General features: G+C 38.6%; 1 protein-coding gene across 5 annotated transcripts in view; it reads right to left on the bottom strand.

The window, feature by feature from the left end:
• MEIS2 (Meis homeobox 2) overlaps window positions 1-22,817 on the bottom strand; it is a 174,923-nt gene that overhangs the window by 117,992 nt on the left and 34,114 nt on the right. For all 5 annotated transcript variants that reach the window (XM_059473978.1, XM_059473977.1, XM_059473982.1 and 2 more), the window contains one exon: window positions 3,181-3,326. In XM_059473978.1, coding sequence (XP_059329961.1) covers window positions 3,181-3,326 — 146 coding nt within the window. The remainder of the gene's footprint in view (window positions 1-3,180; window positions 3,327-22,817) is intronic.

Raw genomic sequence — 22,817 nt, 5'->3', positions numbered from 1 at the left:
ATATAATTAAAGTTACTACAAAATGGAAGCTGTGATAGGGGTTAGAAATTGTTTTGAAAGACACAGCCTGTCAGACACATTCATTCTACATCAGAGTTCAAGTACCTGTCTCTTCAAAAAAGCCACTTAGGCCATTCAATTTTTAAAATTGGCTGCCTTAGGAGTTTGCAAACTGATTGAATACAGGAAAAAAATAGCATTTTATTTAAAATCATAAGTAAATACAATTGGTCAGATCTGAGTTACTCTCTTGGAATTTGACAGTCTAAAGGGCTTCTACATTTAATCCATGCCAGAAGAGATGGACTGCCACTGCCTCTCCTTCCAGGGAAATCAGAGGTTAATGATTTTTGTCATATTGAGACTAACAGCTAACAATTGCTACAGTTGGCCTTTAGTTTTTTATTTGTCCTTTTGAGGTATTCAGAATAGGTGACAATGGCTTGCAGTTGAGAACATATGTAGAGAGACCCCTGTGGCTTATGGAAAAGTTGCTCCATGCTGGTTGGGTGTTTGAAAAAAAAAATACAACCAGAGCTCTTTTATGTTCCTCTCCTTAATGAATGCATGAATGTCAAAATGTACCAATGGCCCATTCAGGGGGCAAAGCCTAAGCAGCTCCTTCTTTAAGAACACATCCTGAGACATAAAATACATTTGCTTAACAAATTAAAATAATGAGATAATTCAATTAGTTTCTTAAAAAAAAAAAAAAGAGAGAGAGAGAGAGAAAGAAAAAAGGGTACATCAGGGGATTATTGTAATACAAGAACAGGTCATACAGCACAAAAGAGGAACAAACCAATTTGAAATAAGGTTAGAGTAGTAATGAAGGAATGTACATTGAATCATGGACTGTCATTGTAAAGACATTTACTTGAAACAATAAAATTGTACATCACAGATTCCCCTGTTCTGGCTCAGCCAGAGTAACATTTTGAATGGACAAGCTAATTTGAGAAAAAGTGTGAGATCTTTAAAAGAAAGGAGTTTTCTTCCTTCCCTGCATGTGTTTATGGCAAGAATCTTTCTGAATTTACATTGCACTGGTCAGGGGTCTCCATTATCAGTTTGCAGGTCTGAGAATTACAGCACAGTAAATCTTTCAACACCTGCAAACTCATTAAAGCCTGGACGGTAAAAGGTTTGGGGCTTTTTTGTGTTCATTTAATCTGATTTTTGTGAGGCCATCCTCACCAGTGACGGCAAATTTCCTTAATTCATGCAGGATGGAGAGGGTCAGAAGAGAGAGGATAGAAAAAAGGAAAAGGGATTTCAAAAAGCCAGAAGGACTTTCCTCAAGAGAAGCAAGAGGCAGTTGACTGTTTAATAAGCAAGTGTCAAATGCTTTCAAGGAGCACATAAGAAAGAAAGGCAGGAAGGAAAAAAAATTGATATCACAAATTTCATAGGAGGAAATGCAGTTAACATGGAGGTGTCTACAAATCAAACTTGTTTATTTGTGGCCCTGCTTTTTGCTGTTTGCCTGTACTACTTGTGTAAAGATACCCTACAGCTAAACGAAAAACGCTCCACTCGCACTCACTCGACTCCCAAATTAAAAACATTTTACAGGTTAGTAAATCTCCAGCTGAGGTGATGTAGCAAAGAACAGCTGTGAAGTAATTTTGATAATGATGAGAATAATAAGCACATGGCAAGGTTCAGGGCTTTGCTGTTGCAGCTTCAGTGCTCCTGAATAGATAAAAGTGATTAAATACTCCTGATTATCCCTGACCAATATGTAATGGATTTACAGCCCTTTCAATTAGTCAGTATTTGCTTAGGACTCATTATTTTGTCTTTGGTTAAGTAATCAGCCCAGAGACTCATGTTCTGTCTAATTCCTCTGAGCCAAGTGGGTACAGGGCACCTGACCTTTGAAATGGCCATAGCTGAGAGGCAGGAATAACCACTACTCCAGCAGAGACACTGGCTATTCCAGCTAATCCTGACCCCACAGGCCAGATCAATGCACCTTAGTTTGCTACTAATGTCCTTACATCAAAATGATGGTTTAGAAATGTGAATCTATCTCTCCCCCCTTTAGCTGTGCTGCTGGCAGAGCAGTTCGATAGTCTCTGTCATAAATAAATCGGGTCCAGAATCATTACACTGCAACCAACAGCAGGAAATTTATAAAACCATGGAAATTTATAAAACTTCGGTAGAAGAAGAGGCAGTTAATAACAGTTAGCATTTCAAGCCTTATCAGTAAGAAACAATTTCAAAGTGCAAGAAAGAAGAAAATTGATAATTTTACCAGTTTCCATCATTTCCCACACGAAGTAAACTAGGCTTACTAGGTTTTCTGTGGAATTGTGTTTTGATGCCTAAATGAAGCTATAATAGTCAACAGAACACCAACACAATACCAACAGCAAGCAGACAAATAAAAGCCCAAGGAAAGCACTGCTATTTCTCATATTTAATCTCTCTCCCCCCAAATGTGAATATGGCTAGGTTTTAATATTTATGGCCTTGAAGAGAAGCAAAAGAGGCGCTTATTCTCTCTGTTACACAACTGAAAAATCAGGGAATCTGTAAGCCTTCTTTATTTCCTTACAAAAAAGTAACAATGGCAAGGTTGCAAGCCGCTGCTTTGACTTCTCTAACATCCACAGTGTATGTCAGCACATGCACACAGAGCAGGGCTCTCTCTTTCACCACATACATACAAAGTTTGTGTAAACAGAGGCCAGCAATAAAGAATTCATTAGTCAGAGCTTTATATATGTTAAAGTAAGAATCCCCCTTTTGCTGTCTGTAGGAAGATTTTGAATAGTTCAAAGCCAAAAATGGTTTAGATGGTGTTCCATGCTAAGGCGCTGTACTCTCTCTCTTTTTCTTTCTATAGAATGTGTATATATATACATCTATAGAAATTAGATAGATAGATAGATAGATAGATAGATAGATAGATAGATAGATAGATGGATAGATAGATAGAAAGATAGATAGATAGATAGATAGATAGATAGATAGATAGATAGATAGATTTCTTTCAGATTTGTCATGATTCCAAGACCTAAGGGAAAAAATCTAATAAAAATAAAAGCACCAAATCCTGAGACCTAATAATGGGCAAAAAATTATGGGGATAATTGATTTCTAATAGCGATGAATAAACCTCATTAGGCACATGAATAGAAATTTATTTTGGTTTTGGTCACCACTTACTGTGAGATGCTGGAAAAGCCACGCTCTCATGATATTTGTTGCTACTTTGGGGAAAATGCCTCTTTTCTTCTGACGCTTTTTGTCCTTGTCTGGGTCATCATCGTCTCCTGTACCAGGTGAGGCTACACTGTTGTCTAAACCATCACCTACAACAAAGAGAAAAACAGGAAGGAGGAGATGTTTAATGAATCAAATACAGAAGCCAAAAAATACCATTAATTGCCAAGACACTACCACAGTTTGGGGGGTTTTTATTTGTTAGATCAGGCACACACTGTTTCTCATTATATAAGAATGCCGATACAAATATGTAAAAATTAGAAAACCGTGTCTCTCCAAATACTAATTTTGTGTTTCACACATGCATATATCATTAATTCAATTATAATTGTGTGCTTGACATAGTGCAGTAGCTCTTTTTCAATTATGGGATTCAATGTGGGAAAACCTGCCACAAGAAAACCCATTTACTGTAAATGCATCCCTACAACCATTCTGAATATGTACGTATAAGTAATCAAGTTAAATGTTCTGTAGTCTATATATTCGAGGCCCTCTGCAGAGGTGGCAGTAACCATGTCACTGTTCAGTGCACATAACACACTGTCAGATGAGCCCCTCCCAGCCACCATCACCTCCCAGCACACATACACACGCACTCACAAACACGTACACCTAGTCTGACCCTGCACACAGCATTTGCATGACATGAAAACTTCTACATCTCTGCATCAGTGGTTATTATCATTAAAATAAAAAGATGCACATCAAGGTAGAGCTCTCACTTAATCAGAACTTTCCATCAACATCCTTCTCTTCTGTGCTTTTCCCTGGCATTAATTGTGCATTAGCAAAAATCATTTACTTTTAACAGTCATAGTTATTTTTTCTTGCCCTCCAGCAAAAATGCCTTGAAAGCCTGCCTGGAGGGCATCTAAATTATGTATCTGAAAAACTCTTCTGGCAAGGCATTGCAGGACCCCTACTTTCTTAAAATTCATACGAGCACGTCTTCCTGTTTTTGGGAAGGCATCAATCAAGAGCAGCAATATATGCCATATTCCTACATTAATATTTGAACTAATAACTTTAAAAAAAGGAAAGAAACAAGATCCGACTTGTGGCATAATCAAATGCAAAATAAATGAAGAATACTGGGACAGCACTGAGACTTTATAGATTGCTGTGTTTTCCTTACACATCATTAGCCCGGAGCCACACGAAAGAGGAAAACAGAGAAGTGGAGAGTTTATGCTCCCTGCTGGTGTTTAAGAAGCCGAGGTCCTGGAAGGACATCTGGGAATTGTGCTGAGACGGTGGTTTTTGTAATTTAAGAATAGACATTCATTAGCAGTAAATGCCATAAATCCCATGCTAAGTAAAAACCTTGTCCAAGAAAGCCTAAAACAATAAACTCTGTGCTCAATGTAGCCTGCGCTAGACGCTCCATAGCTTCCTGAGGAATGCTATAGATTCATGAGCTAATTCCTATAGCCTCGTCTAGATCTGTAGTGCTACTAAACGAAATACATTGCTGCTACATACAGTCCATTTGCTTCAAAACTTGCATTTCAGCTCCATCTTCCCTCCCATGCCAGATCACCCTTCTTGTACTGTGTCCCCTCTGAAAAACCGACCCTTTTGGACTGGAGAGACAGAAAAAGCCACAGCAAAGAGCTGGCAGATTAATTTTATTGACATTTCCATTTTCACTGCAATGTGATACCCTCCATCACATGGAAGAGATGACCCTCACTATTTACAGACTGACAGGCCACTTCATTACAACCACCCTGCCCCAAGGCAGAGCAGCTCCTTTCCATCTGCCCAAACACCAGAGCAAGACCCTGAAGTCGCTGCTGTGTTTCTCGTGCCTTTTTTTTTTCTCTTCTATTAACGATAGAGAAAGGAGAGTCAAACCACAGTAAGGTAGTTGAAGAGATTATGGAAGCTCTGAACACTGTAACCAACTGTTTGCTTTTGCAATATATCAGTTATTTAGAAAGCACTCCTTTCTGCTGCCTTCTTCCCCCCCATGTATTCCACCCTACCCCTCTCTCACAGACACGTGTGCGCGCGCACACACACACGCACACACACTTTCCACTATGCCAAGGAACTGCTGCAAGGCAAATTCTCACAAACACTAATGGCTTCTGACTGCTCCTTGGCAACCCCAGCATTTTAACCTGGGTGGATATGCTCTCCAAAATACAGACACTGGAGCTATCTCATCAGCTGTTCATGTGACACAGATGGAGAGTGGCTATTAGGAGCCAGGCAATGGGCCTTGGGGATCTGAGGTGCTGTACTGTAGCCTCAGGCAATTTTGAAAAGCAGTACCCGGAGATGGGGGGAAAAATCTCTACTGAAAGTGCAAGTTTGAAGTCAGTCTGTCTGTTTGTCTATCTGTCGTGCGGATAAAGATATCTTTGTCTCTTTATGTAAAAGTAATGTGTGTATGCACAGGATGTGTGGAGCTGTAAAACTTCTGCTCTGCACCATCCTTTCAAACCACAGAAACACCAGTTCACTCTCTCTATGGACAAATTCCTGTCTGTCTGCATATACTGTCCTATTTGTGAGCATCCTCAGCAGGAGTCTCCCACACGCTATATCAATGTTTGACTTTTTGATGAGGTTGTTAATATCCTGGTTTGAAAAAGCTAATAGCAGCCCAAGAAAGAAAAGTTCAGCTAAAGCTCTCATTGCCTTCCCATCCTAATCAGCAGTTGAAATCATAAGAGTCGGTGCTTCCCTAATCTGTTCCACAACCTCACAAAAGAAAATTCAAATATTGTAACTCCAAATGATACCAGAAGAAAAATGCAGCAAGATTTGTTCCTACTGGTGTACGACAGGCCTGTTAATCTGTAATGTCATATCTTTAACAGGACTACAACCACTCCATTTAGTGGATGCAGCTTCTAGTGAGAAGAAATCATAGACAAAGGCCATAACAGTCTTTTCCAAGATGAAATTATTTACTTCTGGTCCTAGCTTTCTTTTTCCAAATAAATGTCAGTTGCTTTAAATGGAGACAAGTAAAATATCAAAAGCGAAATAAAATGAACAGATATGATAGTCACTTTATGGCAGACTGGATTAACTATATTTTTCACTACCGTATGAAGGAATCAAAATTTAAATAATTTAAATCATCATTACAAGAGATTCTGCTTATATGAACCACTCATATCCTGGCTTAGATGTAATTTGTAAGAAGAGTAGAGTAAAATCCAGTTCTATGGACATAGCAATTATACAAGCATAGTTATCCCAATTTTCTAGAGAAGAAATTAAGGTTTGGATTTTGGTCCACTGTCTCTCTCTTTCACACAGAACCAAAAAAATTAAGGGTGATTTTCTCCTGCTTCCCATACTGTTCACTCATTTATCCTCGTACAAGGAGTACGCATGATTGCAAAACCCTATCGGTGTTGCAGGAAGGTGGAGAATTCTTCAGTGGCACTCTCTTTGTGGAGGTGTCAATGACTAGGCCTGATTCGAGCCAGCAGAGAACTAGGCTTTTTACCCAGCTAGTTTAAGATTATAGCAATGCTGTGTAATAGTCTCAATAACCCCTATAAAAGATGGAAAGAGTTTACAAGAAACCTTGCAAAGGGACCCACCTGGGGTTCCTTAAAGACCTTCTCCTCTAGGGGAAGAGTTTGCTGAGGATGCTGAAGACACAAGTCTGCTTTACACTGTGGGAAGTTGGGGCTTCCACACTGGCTCTGTGCTCAGGCACTATCAGTATGTGCTGAGGGTTTCCTTCCACAAGCTGAATTCCTTTGCATTGAAAGCAAAGGATATTACCTCTTCTTTAAAAAATATCAAATAAGCAGTCATAGCAGGGTTTCCATTGCACCATAACTCTAGTTTGCTGCAAGCTGATTTCCTTGGACAGATAAGCTTGCAAAGCCCAGTGTTGACATAGCCAAGGACTCTTTGAGAAACAGAGACCAGTCCTATGTAAAGCCTGTCCAACCTTATTGTATCAATGAATTTTTCTTTGTTAGTCTCCAACACTATCGGTATTATCTCAACCCTAGTCTTTGCGTTCTTCACAGAGTAAAAACCCAGCAACAGATGAAGCAAGTTTAGAAGTTGCCCATCTTGTCCTTTTACCACTTGTGAACAGGATGAATAACAAATTCACAATCTATCAAAATGATAACTGAAAAGGATGACCCAGTCAGGCCAAAGCACAGAAGCCTGGTAACAGTCCAGATTCAAATTCTAGAAATAGTTTCTATTATCATCATAGCAAGTAGAGCAGTTAAAAAAGTGATTTCTGGAAAAGTACATTTCAGAACTCAGTGTTTGAGCTTCTTCATCATCAGAGGTCCCTTACAGCTTTAAGGTTTGTCACACTAAAGCAAAAGAGAGAACAGCAGGAGTATCTAAACTCGGGGAAGACAAGACACTTTGCCATTTTTCTAAAAATAGTGGATGCAATACGAAAAGCAAGTTAAAGGATTCTTCAAAGGAAAGCTGCAGTGCACTATGCTGATCTTAAGTGAACTACTCTAATATTCCAGACTAATATTTTGATGGAGTGGAATATGTAGATATAAATGCAAAACAAAGAAAATCTGCATGCAGCCTATATTCACAACTTGCAATTATTTGTTTGTACTTCTAATGTGTCCATCTAGACACATAAATTATGCAAACCATTATTAATAAGGACATTCAGCTTAGTAATACAATCCATATCACCACCAGAGAAAAATCTTTAAAATCTGGTTAATTATCACTGCCAAAAAGCTGGAGAGAACTGTTTGAAGATGTTTTTGAAGATAAGATAGTATGCACTTAAAGGAAGACTAACAGAGAGAGAAGGTCAGCTCCAGAATCAAAGACCCTTCAGGAGAATCCTTATCTTCATTCCATCCTGTTAAAATTATCAGGCTTTTAGCCTTACAGCTCCAGTAGATCACAGATCTTTGAATGAAGTCCTGGCTGTGGATTGTTTTTTTCTTTCTCTTCCTCTTAATGATCCCTGTTCCAGGAAGTTAAGTTTCCTCACACCACAGGAGCCATACTTATCGCCTGCATTTTTTGCCCAGGGAAACTAAGATAGGTCATGACTGGCAAGTATGGGACTTTGAAAATCACGAACAGTTCAGGTGGGCAACCCAGCTTAGAGCTGGGCCATCATTGGCACTGCTCTGCCAGTAGCTGTGCTGGTTTTGCTAAATTACTTCACTCCAGGAGGAAAGGAGCCATCAGAAGCTGTTCAGGGGCCTTACAGGCACACTGAGTCTGCGCTGACCTGCATGGTCACTTCTTCCTGGAGTGGAGTGTCCTCAGGTGAGCTGCTCTAATCAGCCCACTGCATTCTCCGCCCTGGTGTCTCTGAGACACCAAACATATGTTTCATGGTTCCCTGTTCCATGTTTCAGAGAGCATCTTGGACAGAAAGAAAGGTTGGAAACTAGTGCACTAGAGAGAACAGGAGAAAATTTCAGACATATACCACTACCATCTCTCTTCCTACAGAAGACATTGTCCTGTTGCCCTTCTAGAAGGTCACAAAGACCTGGCCTTGTCTCAAGCTCTTCTTTTCCTTTCCAAAATAAAACCCAGCAATTCCACTGGGCTGATAATGTAAAGGGGACATGTATGAATTAATAATTATTGCAAATTCAAATAGGAAGAAAACTTAAGATGCTATCAGACCCCACATACAAAGCTATTCTATGCAATCTAATTACAACTTAGCATAGTTTGTCATTCAGGAGCAAGTCCCTATTGCCATCTGGCAATATGTGTTAAAGGCTTAAGGACTTGCACAGTATCTTGTATATAAATTGTATTTACAAGAGACAGAATGAAAATTGTTTATTTTCTGTTTCTGGATAGGCACCTGTCTAGAGTCACTAACATATCTTATTTGCAAAAAGAAATTCACAAATGTTTTATTATTTATTCAAAGTAGGAAAGATGTACATGTGAATGACATTTCAGCTCTTATTATAGCCATGCATGCTATAAAATCAGTGATCTAAGTCTTTCAAAATTATTTGCAGAACTTTTAAGTTTCACATTTCCCCTTTTACTATTTTTCTGTCCAAAAATAAGAAAAAGACTGGCCTTTTTGTGTCCTTAATTATCTGTCTTTAGATTTCATGTTTATTTGTAAAGCGAATTGAGAAACCTTAGAAATTCTGTCAAACGTCAAAAATGTATTTTTGTAGCTTATATAAGAGAAAATTAAGAAACCCCAGTTTAAATGTTAAGCTCCTTTATACAGCCAGGAGGTTCATGGTTCGTTCATTGCAATCCAACATTTTTTCTCATCAGGTGAAAAAAGTGTTCCAGTGCAGACAAGGGGAACAACAGTAAAGCAACCTGCTAATTACTGATCTCTCTTACGTTCCTGCTGTGCTAAACTGTCCAGACATGTTGAAGTGAAATTTTTCTGCAATTTTCAAGTGACTAGTTCATGGCCCACTGCCGTGGAGTGCAGGAGAAGGGATGAAATGCTTTAGTTTACATGCAACATTTACTAACTGTGTGGGTTTTCCGACATTAAAGAGGGGACAGTGACCCATGCCACCTTTTTCACACTCAAAAGAGCACTGAAAAAACAGTCTTCATAGGCTTACCTCAGGCTTCCCTGGCCCTTAACACCCTCCCCCCAGGGTAGGAGCAGAAAGAGAAAAAAGAAGGGATTTTATGCTCCTTTCTCTTCAACTTTTCAGGCGGTATAAGCAGCATTTAGCAAATTCAGCCTCCAAATGGCTCCAAATGCTCTGAGCTGCAGGGGCTCATCCTTTGTTAGCCTCCCTCTATTTACACAGGATTTACGCAGGCTCTCCACTGAAGAGACCACATGTTTCTGACAGAAAGCACTTCCATTCACACTGCATCAGGCAACAGGATTGTAACCACTGCAGCTTCACGCTGACCTGAGATTAGGGATTTCAGCAACATTGAGATGGTAACAATCTGCCAACTAACGAAAATTATCCATGGAGAACTCTGCTGCATACTCCAGTTAAAACTACCATGGCCAGATAGGTTAGGTTACTTAAAGGGGCAATTAAGGACTAGCTACTGTCAAGAATATGCATGTCCATCTACAAATAACATACACACAGAGAAAAATATCAGCAGGGGGAAAAAACAAATTAAAAAAAAAATAGACTGCAGCTTGGATTAAAACAATTTCACCCACTGGTTGAAGACATAAAGTGTAAAAACAGACAGATGGACACATATGTAAATGTGGCTGCATTTGTTTCACTGGAACTGGCAAGTTAGTAATAACAGTATAGTTTAATAATTTATTTTCCATGGTATTTTCACACTGGTTAACTGGGCAGTGGCAACACTTATGCAGAACTTCGGGAGCAGAATAATTCCTTCTATCTGATTGCTTCTGAGGCAAACAAACTGAACTAAGCAACCTCTCTTGCCTCTTCCTACAAGAACTCAGTACTGGAACCTGATATCAGTCTGGGGATTTTAAAAATTTGGTAATTTTTGAAAAACCAATTTGTCCAGTCAGGATTTCTGCACTGAGATTTTTTTTCCCCCAGATTTAGTATGGCATCAGGCTTTTTCAAAATGGACTACACATACACAAACACAACAAACATTGCTGGTTGGTGCTTGTGATTTTTTACTCAATAGCTTTTCATGGGGCAAAAGAAAATTGGACGGGAGCACGGGGCCAGAAAGGACCACACAGATCCAGCTTTTGATGAGTTTTATTTTGACATTTTAATTTGGCAAATTATTTTGCTTCTGCAGCGAAGGACAAAATAATTCACTTCCATAATAGTAACTCCTACATGTATCTGATAACCACTTAAAAAGTACTAGGTATATTCTGAAGTTCTCGGTAGTATATCATAATAAAGCTCTTCTGGGCACTCAATGATTCATTTTTAGTGATCTCTCAAATGCCCTTACCCACAGTTAACACTCAGATTTTATTAAGGAAGAAAGCAGGGACAAATGTCCACTTAAGTCCCAGCTCTCAAATTCAACTCTGCTTGCGCTGCAGTACCTAAAGCTAAAGCTTTTTTAATGTTCTATTCACCTCCCCTGTGTGGCATTTCTGCTAGCACAGAGTTCACAATCTTTCAGCCCCAAACACAGAAGGCTGCTATCTTCAAGACATCCGAGGAATGTGCCAGATACTATCATCTCCCCTGCAACAAAGAACCAGAAAGAGGCAGAGACCAAAAGGAGACCATGCTGATCAGGTTACTAAAGTCCAGAAAGTCTTTCCCAGAATGCTAAATGTTAATCTTTGAACCAGAAAATGTTATAATTAAGATCCTTGTAGTTGGAGGAAATGCTAGCTGTAGAAGTCAAAGGTACAGCCATTTGAAGTTGTACTTTTCTGCACGTTTATCCTAATCTCGCACCCCTCATGCTGGCACAACTCCTATCAAGTACTTTGTTCTATTCAAGCAAAATTATCATTAATGTCAGTGGCAGTTTTGCCCGAGTAAGAAGTCTAAGACCAGATCCATGTCTCGGTCACAGAGAATTGCAAGCACTGCACAATTCCAGAGGAGATACACTCATTAAAACATGTGGTTTATGCTGATTTATGATATTCTTCTATTTAAAAGTGAAACTTACATTGTACCTCACCAGGAAAGTGTTCAATAGACTTTTTTCTACATGGTTTTAACTTCAATTCCCACCCTCCCCACCTCAGTACAAGTTGGTAAGTTGGATACCAAAACTCCCAGTTTTTGGTATCCAGGCTGAAGGAAAGCATTATTAAAGTAGGTTTAAGAATTCTATATGCTTCAGTAAGTACTTTGCAGTGTGAATGTAAATAGCTGTTATTCTGTTTAAATTTTTCATCCTACTAAAAACTGCCATACAAAGTGTCCTTGTGCTGCAGTTTTAGTGGCATTCTTTTTAAATGTTTTTTAAATATATTTTTAGATAAGTATTTTTGGCATTCTCATAGTAATTCTGTTAAGAATACCAGCTGCAGACTGGCTACAGCTGAGGCAACAATAACAAGTCATTAAAGAAATCAGGAGACAAAAACAATATTTTTCTTTTGTTGAAAGCACATCTCCTTTAAGAGACTATTTTCCGTTTTTAGTTCTGGGATAATGTTTTTCGTTTTCTCAATCAACTGTATAAAGCTATACATTAAAGAGCTATATTTTGTTCTAAGTAGCTTTTTTTTATTTGTTATGCTGTTACTTTTATCATTAGAATAATATCAAATGTGGGCAAAATAGCTAAGTTCAATTAAAATTCTACCTGCAGTTGAAGGAATTAAGTTCAGCTGTAGTTCATCAATATTTAACCTTTACTATTTTGCAGTTGTTTATATATAGCAGAATGTGAGAACTTAAAAGTAGATGATGACTAACATCCTGCACCATTCTTCATTAAATCATTAATGTAGTTTCTTTAAGAGCAAAAATGACTGTTTTTTTTAAAAGGAAAATAGCAATCATAGCATCTCAATTTTCCTGAGCTGCTAAAAGTAGTTATAAACTACTTTTTATTTTATTTTAATGTCTTGCACGTCTTTAATGTCTTCCCCTTAGACCCTATGCTGTTTGTCAGCATCTGCTTGTCCAGAAGACAGCCCCTAAAATGATGCCCACTAGTACAGCAAGAGTCCAAGTACTGTCCACTTAGAAACATCTTTTTTCAGGGATGTTTAGTTATTAAGAAAGCACTTGCTGAAATGTTCCATATGGGTACACATGGAAAAGATTTTTTCATCATTAAAAAAAAAAGGACTAGAAATGTAACAGACAGTTATTCCTGAGAGATACTAAGTTAAAAGCTCCAATTACTGAAAAAGGACACTTGTTAGGCCACAAGTCCAAAATGCACATTTATCTATTTTAAGATGTATTTTCAAAAAATGGAGGATGGCTAAATGCTTTAAAAAAAAAAAAAAAAAAAAAGATGTTTTAGTAGAAAGGTCTCAAAATGAACCATAAAAACTTTTTCTGATGATAAAATGTACACAAATGTGTGTTTTACATAAAACAAATGAAAGTACTGTCTTGATATGCATTCACAAACTCTTGAACAGCATAAGAAGAGATGCTTGCTGTGAATGCATAGTTCAGAAAAAAATTTAAAAGTACAAAACATCTCCAAACTTGGCAAGTCTTACATACCATAAGAGCTCCAACACCTATGCACAGTAGGGTGGATTAACCCGCTGGGTGCTGCAGACATATATATGCACCTCCTCCTAAAGTGTTCATTTGGCTGGCAGTCTGGAAAACGCCAGAATGCGAAGGGTTACGTGGGAACACTGACAGTCTGCTCTTGCAGGTTTAATGTAAAGCCCGTACTATAAATATAGGGTGTTCTGTATTTGGAAACACAACTAATACTCTTTATAAGTGATGTGCTACTTGGCGCCCAAAACAAAGGACTCAATCAAGTCTTGCTCCCACTCGTGAATCATTCTCCAGATGACAACTGCATGCTTTGGACCTGCCCGTCTTTATTTTTGTGGGTACCATTTTTCAGAAGTCTTTTCCTCCAAGAAGCCTCATAAACGTAAACTGTAAACCATCTACAACTCACGTGCTGTACATATTGGCTGCTTATAAGTGGTTACTGGAAAGCCTGAAATGTTTCTTTCCTTTGAAGTTCAGTAGATGGACAAAAAGAGCAAGCACAAGGGAGCTAAAGCTCATAGTTAGTCACTGACAGATATCTTTATGATATCAGAAAGGCAGACAAGCAATTTTTTTTTCCATTGTATAATTTTACTGATTTTTTAATCAGGATAATATTATTAAAAAGCAAGCAAAAAAGAAGGAATGGCTATGGCCACCTCTCTCTGCAGCCAAACTGTTCCATAAGATGCTTTGGGCCGCTTTAAGTGATTGAAAGTATTGACATACACATAATTCCATAGAAACAGGGGAAAAAGCTTTTGACAAAAGTTTCAATGAAGTGGATTTAGAAAATGAGGAAGCATAAAAATAGCAAAACCACAGGGTACCAAGTTGTTGTAACTCTATTTTTTAAAAAGTTCACAGCGCAAAACTCAAAAGTACAGACACTCACTTTGACACCTGATGCATTGCCTTTTTGCTCATAACCTGTAATTTCAAGTCTTTCACTTTTACAGAAAATATTATAAAACACAAATATAAAGTGTCTACAAAGTCTTCCTAGAACTAATTTGTATCCATGAGCTCTTTTTAGGGAAGAGCCTCACAAGTTGGGGTCCAGAGAGCTTACATCACCCCACTTTCTACTTCAAAGGAGTTAGTGTTGCCTACATGTAGGGACCCCAAATGAAAAGCCTGGCAAGTTAAGAGACTTCCCTTCCTTCAGGTTCAGATGGGTAAAATGGAGCTTCCCTCTGGACCTAGGTTCACCTAGCCAGCCAGCAAGCTGACCTGTCGGCCATAAGATCAAATATAAGCCCCACCAATCAAGTAGCAGTCCAGGCTAAATGTGCTGATGCAACAAATTTCCAGATCTTGATCACACTAGGCAGGGGAGTCATTCTTCTCAGTGATAAAGTCACTGAATGCACTCTTGAGGAGATAAAAAATTAAGAACTGGCTGACTTTGCACCATTTGAGTGAGTTATTCACCACTGACCCAGAACAACAGAATTGTCATGTTCTGACACCAGCTAGGAATGACTGTAGACATGGTCATCTCTGACTCCTTACTGCAAGTCTGTAAGGAGGAAACAGGAATAATTTCTGAGCTGGTTAGTGGCATCAATCCAGAAAATACAGTATTTAAATACATTATGCATTAGAAGAAACTTCACACAGTCTCTCCATCTCTCTCTCCTACTCCCTCTCTTCCTAAAAACTTGGTGAAATAATGCCAATGAAAGGGCATTATTACTAAAAAAAAAAAAAAAAAGTCCAAAAAACCAAACCAAAACAAAAAAAACCCCACAAACCAAAATCCTACTAAACAGGATCTCAGCAATTAAGATTTGCCTCAAAGACATTAACCCCCTGCTTGCAATTTTATACTTAAGATATTTTTACCTGTGTTTTACTACGTCAGGTCTTAAAACTTAACAGAGATTTATACTGCACATAAGAATTGAGATAGCTAATAGCATTATCTAACACAAGGTATTCTATTCCCTTTTTCTGTTACTGCCTCAGAAAGTTACCTTCAGGAAATTTTAAGCAAAATATTTTTAACTTCTCAGATAAGCAAGGACACAGTTTCAATGAAAACTGCTTTGAAAGTAATACGTGATATTGGTGGTGGCTCTTATATAAGTGAATATTATGTATTACTATTTTTAAATCAAAACATGCCACCACACTCCTGTGCTCATTTGAGCATTACATTTTTCATGTCTGAGCATACCTATTGTTTTTTGCTAATTCTTCATTTCTAAATGCATATCATAAAGGGAACATCCTGAAATACTCTGTTAGAAGGCAGGTTCTTGGACATAATACTTGTGATCAAAATAGATGTACAAGGACATCTTATTTCTTTTCTCCTTCAGCTAAATAGCAGAATTTTCATTTTTGTCACTAGAAGTAAAAGCAAGTCTTAGCACTGTAATTTCAGTACAGAGACCAGGCAGCTTTTTGTATTTGTGACTGACCAAAATCCTGAAGTATGAACGGTATTATTATCCTGTCTCTATCTTCCTGCAGCATATGTGAGAATTTGTTCTGAGAGACCAGGGGAAAATTGAGGTTTGTCATTTCCTCTTTCTACCTCTGATGAACTCAATGCCAAAACACTTTCTGGACCTCACTTCCCCTGCTGCACATGCTGTGTTTCTGTTTTTGGGGATTACACACACGGAGCAAGCCAGCTTTCCCAGGAAGAAGTGCTTGGAGGGACAAAGATCTGCCTGTGCTGCTGGTCTCTCTGCAGCCAGGACACTTTCATGAGCACCAGCCCTATCACACGGAGTGCAGGTCTGGGGCCATTTTAACACCAGCATTGACAATTCAGTTATGAGGCACTAACACAACCCCCTTTTCAACCCTGTTTATTTCTTGCAAAGCAGATTCACCTGGACAATGGCAAGAAAAGAAAAGTTATATCAAGGAGGTGAGACAGATATCCTCCTTGATGGTGCTGCCTTCTGGTACTGATGGTGGCTTTTCCTGTATGTGATAAAGGTTCAGTAAATTGTGCAAGCCTGGGCCCTGGCTGTTGATTGTTCACAGACTGTACATACTTAGCAACACCACCCCATCTATTACTGTGGAATTAGTTGACAATACTACTAGTTGCACCAAAAAAAAAAAAAACAAAAAAAAAAAAACAAAAAAAAAACTAATTGGTCCCTGAGGATAGCTAGGTGATTTGGAAATCTTTTTAACAAAAAGAAAAAAATATCTCCCACAGTGATTTGCCAGCCTTCCTATACTCTATCCAGCACATAGGGACTTCTAAATTACATACTGTAATTGACATAAAATATCTGTCCCATCAGTGAATATCTTTATTAGCATCAAAATCACTCACAACTAGCGTTCCTCAATGTTATTAAACAGAACTTGTTCTAGGTGTTGCCTTACTAATTAGTCAGGATGAGCCCGAGGAAGAAAATCTGGGTCATGTTAAATTAATTGGAATGAGCATGAAAATTAGCAGAGCAAACTGCATCAATTTTCTATAGAGAGCCTTTCTTCATGTTGAGAATAAAAATGGATATTATGAGGCATTAACCAAACTGCCTTCTGTGACTGCCAAGAGGTGTGTTACAGTAGCCCAAAAATATCATGCTCACAGATTTTCAGAAGTTAATGAGACATTTCCAGGAATGGTAAATACATGGTATTAAAATGGGTGTGCCTCTTATGGGAAAATGCCAAGTCATTTCATGTTTATTCAGGCATAACAAGCTCCTCAAAATGAGCATAATTTAAGAGGTGAATAGTGCAAAGAGGGCTAACATTCAACTAATTTTCCTTAAGAAAGAAAAGATTAAATTGAACAAAAAATGAATTAAGAGGTTTACAAATCAACAAGTCAACCATCAGATTGCAGCCTCTGCTCAGTATATTCTCATCAGCCCCTGCCATGAAGTTTTCAAAAAATGTCCCGAAGGCAGGGAACAAAGCGAGCAGAACTGATTACAGCCACACTCACCGCCTTGCTGTCTAAACTCTGTTTGGCTTCCTAATGAGCTCACTAAAAACCTAATTCATCTCCCATAACCCTTCTCAGCCCTCCTTGAAATTCACCATTATGGAAATTACAGATGAAACATTTACAGGCTGTGTTCAAATTACTGCTTCTTCAACAGGCAGGTCCCTGACCCTCACAATGAACACAATAGAGGTATGTCCGGCATGAAACCACTTGAGCCGCAGCCTATAGAATAAAGAGGCTCAGGAAGGTTAAGACTTTTTCTCATGGTGACAATGATTTCCACATTAATGCTTTCAGTTCCATGAATATGGGAATTTTGTGGGTTTGACAGTATATCAAATACAAATTGTAATTCAGAAGGGGAGAAATGAGTTGTACTGATGACAAATAGCTGAAATAGGCTAATGTGAATTCCCAGCCTGTTCATGAGGAAACTCCCTCAGTTCCTCATTACATGAAGTCAAAATGATCCTCACGGCACCTAGCCTGTAACTGGAAGATTACTGAATTGATGGATCCTTAGTTTAAAATGCAGCTGTTTTATTCTGCTTTAGTAATTAATTCTTTTTCCAATACCATATTGATTAAGCGTAGACCCTGATAAAGTTCAAACTGAGAAGAATCTCTAGTGACTTCCTTAGTTGCTCCAGAGACTCAATGAAAACTTCCTACAATTCCACCTGCCTCCTCAGAGTGCTGATCCAATGAACAGAAGAGTTTTTTTCTCATAAATTAGTTAGGCCATGTGGAGCTGTATTAGCTGATCGTTGCTTTTGTCTCTCTACTTGCTGACTTGCTTTTCACTTTTGCTGTTCTTTGTGCTGTCACACACAAAGTCGGAGTGCAGCTGCCATGCTGAACCCAAACCAAGGTAAAGAACAATTCGTACAAACTACATTTTTTTTCCCCCACTTTATACAGCTGCAACTCCCCGAGCAGCATTGCACTCAATAAGGCCTCCTGGGATCCAACTAGCAGAGAAATCTGTGCTGAAGCATGCAGTCATTCTGTGGGACTAAAGAGTGTTGAGGGGAGGAGGGGGAGTAACCTGTTTTCTTCAAGACTGCTCCACCTTTTGGGATAGAATATTTGCTCTTTCATTTTTAGCAAAGATCCTCATATTATCTGGGTTTCCACTTTAAAAAACCAAACGAAACCAAACAAAAAACAACAACCTAAAATCTAAAGAACAAACAAGCCCAAACCACACTCCTAAAGCACTACAGCCACTTGAGACAAGAAATCACCACTTCACCTATAACAAATGCCATGTGAGCTCTTGTTGACTAACAGTAAGGCCTGGCTGTCCGTGGATAACCCCTGCAAACACAGCAGCAAATTACAAGAAGCAGCAATGACCAGCTCAGTGCTGCTTTTCAGATATCACCTGTGCCAGGGTGAATCCAACAGAGTACAATAACAGAAAGTTTCTTAGACTATAACCATTACAGAGGACTTTCTATTTTTTTATGAAAATGAGAAATATATTGGTCTGAAAAGATTTCCAGCACTTTACGATTATTATTTTTTCCCCTACCTACCCCAGCTCTCCTCCTTCCCTTTCCCACCATCTGAAAAGAAACAGTTGATACCTTCTGTGTCTGCACACTACAGTTTGTAACTTGGACCCATGTGTCTGAAGGGTAGCATGCTGTTTGTACAGGTTTCCATGAGAGCGGTACCAAGTGATTTACTAAAGTAAAGGCTCTGAGAGAGTGGCAGGCACATCAGGTATTAGCAATCCTTCTTCAGGTGCCTTATTAGACAATGAGCCTATTTAAAGGCTAAGGGTCTCATCCTAATTTCATACTGTCTGAGGCCCTGACTAAACCCCTGCCTTCCCACCAAGACAAAAGCAAGCTGGCTTTCAACACTTCTTTAGGAGAACTTGCTCAGTTTGGGCCGATCCAATTTATATTTGAAGAGCCATGTAGCCAGGCGGGTGCAGGGATGGCAGCGGGCCAGGAGAGCCCCTGAGCCCCCGTGGATGGTGGGCCAGGACAGATAACGGCATTCCCCACCTTCAGAGCATTCTTCCCTAGGGTGAAAGGTCACCCCTCACAGATGTCTCCGGCAGACACTCTGTTGTCAAAAGGCTGCATCATGCAATTCATGCAGTTGCTCCTAACAATGCACTGTTCTTATCCAGATACGTAAACACGTTGCACTTCTAAATAATTTCCTTGTTAAGGGCAACTCGTTTTTTTCCCCCCAGTTTTATTCAGCTATCAAAAAAAGTAAAGAACACTGAGAAAAAAAACCAGTCTGACTCCCCTTTGCCAATTCGCAGCTTAAAAATTCTATTTTCGTTTTCTGTCAGGCTATTCAGCACAAGAAGATGCGTCTGGTTTATTCCCACAAAAGAGAAATAAAACCACCATATCCCAAAATGTCTAACAGCAAAGCATATACTTAAGAGACAAAAAAGTGCACATATTTGGTGAAATGGAAGATTGTAAGCTTTTTGTCAGAAAACTTACACAGTCAGAAAAATGTAATGAAGAAAATTTGTTTCAGCTCAATACAGCCTATTCTGATTTCTTTCATTTAAAAGTAACAAACACCTACCCTGTGTGGACAAGTACAAAAGGGAAAGTTCTGTGTTTCCATATTTTGTACAAATTCATGTTTGCCTGGTGCAGAAAGTTTATTTCTCAGGAAACACTTCAGAAATAATAGGTCCTGGTTGCTGCAGTAGCTCAGATTTTTAATTTCCAGTGCCTCCAGATAAATAGAATAACAAAGATTTCTTCTTTGTTGAGTGCAGTTATTCTAAGGCAGTTTGAAGCTATCACATGTAATACAACACAAGTAATTTCATTCTAGAATGGATTGAAACAAGCTTATCAGGATTGTTATCTGTTTATAAATTATATATTTAACAGTAAAGTAAGACAGACATGGCTGGAATGTTACACATGGGGAAACACGATTAGAGATATGCCAAATTGCTCAACCTAATCCCAAGCAATAGAATCTTAAGGGCACTGGGAATTTCTAGAAGAATTAATCATTATATGTTGTAAAAAGCTCAATTAAATACCCTTAGTAACCAAGCAGAGATTCTTTCAGACCTGTCTGCAATATGTAGTCCTCTCAGCTGCAGAATGTTTGCCTCCGAGCATCCCTTCTCTTCTGATTCCTCTAGATACTGAACCTATGGAAAGCACACTTTGAGAAAAAAAAATCTTCAGTGCTTTCATGTCTCATATTTTATACACTTGGCCATCTTGAATTAATAGGAGTCATTGAAGATGCACATTCTTAAAAACGGCTGCAACTTCACTGGTCTGATCTACGAACTTTAAAGACCTTCGTTTTATGAGCTTTCCTCAGGGTAGGTATTTCAGTGTTCGAAAAACAGGGTTATGGACTGTTAAGTTAAGCACATGTTCTGCATCAACATTTTAGTTTCAGCAGGTTATTTGGTGCCAAGTTTGCCAGTCAGTATCATCAATTCGAAATATGTGCTTGTTTGTTTTTAACAGGTGTTTAGAGAACAGCACAGGACAGGAGAAAAGCAGTGTTAATATATTCATTCAGTATTTATCCTTAATTCTGAAAATCCCCTTCCATCTGAAACATGACAAAATTTCACCTCAGGTGTTTAAGACACAGAGATGGAGCTCAAAAGGAGTGCAAATAAGTACTTCTGTTACTTCATCAGCCTGATGATTTGTTCACTCATTTCTATTGAACATTTTTTTCCCATCTAGTAATCACAGACCTAGGTTTACATATGGTATAACCCATCTATTTACAGAAAACTACCTTTTATTGTGCAACTGATGTTGATGAAAAAAGTAAGACTGACGCTAAATACCCAGTACCCTTTAGACAATGAAACATAACCATGGACATTAACTCAGTCTGTTCTTCTGAAGATCGCTTGTTAGAGTTTGCATCACAGGACATAGAGGCAGAAGATATTAAAACACCTAAAACCAAAATTGGCTTATCCACATCAGCCGTGCCATAGAACCAAAATAATAGTTTGTTCTTAAAACTGAGTAACAGCAAAACATAACAATAAGATTTACACATGCACCACTGTCACGTTTGTGGGTCAGTTGAGATGGTGCATCACAATTTCACAAAATACACACACACAGAAACACACTTCTTGCAGGTGTTATCTCAGACTTGGTCTGCTGAGAAGCCAAGTGAATCCCCACAGCGACATTTGAAGGTTTAAAAGCTCAAGTTTTTGTTTCTAAATGCCTATGAAAACATTGCCTATGCTCAGAGGCCTTTTAAAACAAAACCAAAGCTTTTAAAGCTTCAAAAGCGGTCATGGGAATTTGCTCATCAGGAGGGAATCCTAAATGAAGGCCAAGATTCAGTGGATTCCCCTTGACATGAGAAAAGCCATAGCCTGTCTGCAGTTCTACAGTTTCTTGTAACAGATGTGGGCTGATTCAAGCAAAACATGATAAACCTTTGTTCATACTTTACATTTTACAGAATCTACTTTTAAAATGTTTATGTCCCACTATTCTTTGCTATACTATTAAACCCACCCAAAAAACAATACCCCCCCACCCCAAACCTACCAAACAAAGACTACAACTCTACCATAAATCACCCCCATGTAAAAAACCCCTTCCTTCATGGATATTTAATGCAGATATGAGACCACCTTCGAAAGTCATTAACTTAAATTAAAAAAAAAAAAAGGAGGAGGGGTGAAAGCTAACCTTAGAATTTCTAGCATTATAACCTTAAATACTTGCAGGACAGGAAGGAGACTGACTGTTGTTTTTTAATATATGGGAGATGATTTAGGGAAGGCAATATTCTAATGCTATGTTAAAGGCCTATTCTACTTTGAAAAACTTTTTATTTTTGAAAGCCAATGTTTTCTATCTCTGACATTCTAAGAAAAAAACCAAAAAAAGCAGTTCCTAACAAGTTGTTTAAAAGACTGTTATAAAAAGGCAGCTAGAAAGCAAAATTTGAGTGGATCAAGCCTGCCAACTCATAAATAGCATAAGAAGCCTGGCGTAAATGAAGTCTTTCTTCTGAAAGTGCGAGATACAGCTTTTACTCAGCTTTAAGGTAAAGCACACAAGTAAAAAACCCATGATTTCACCTGAATTTAACAGCAACATTCCTGCCAACAGACCTTCTCCATTTTCTCTTGGATTGTAATTATCTCGTTTTGCTCACAGAGGTTACACTGCTCCACTGAAATAAGACAGACAGCTCAAGAACAGCTAATGAGAATGGAGAAGGCATACGAGCAGAGGATATTATTCTTTACATTCAAAACCAATATCCTTCTCAAAGATCTAAAATAAAATTAATCATGCTATAACAAACAGCTGCTTGATGGAAGACTGGAAGAGAAGACCAACACATGGATCCTCCACTGGACATCTGGCCATGAGTGAGTATATCCTGCTCATTACAGCCACAGTACAGGACACTTCACATCCAAGAGTTCTGTAGTGGCAAGCAAAGCAGGTCCCAGTGGATGGTTCGAGGGTTTGCCTCAGCTGCAGGGTGCTCTTTGCATAGTTTACAAATTACGTGCTCAGTCTCTTAAGAAT

The sequence above is a fragment of the Ammospiza nelsoni genome, chromosome 6, assembly GCF_027579445.1.
Source record: "Ammospiza nelsoni isolate bAmmNel1 chromosome 6, bAmmNel1.pri, whole genome shotgun sequence".
NCBI lineage: Eukaryota > Metazoa > Chordata > Aves > Passeriformes > Passerellidae > Ammospiza > Ammospiza nelsoni.
This window is presented reverse-complemented; position numbering and strand designations above follow the sequence as displayed.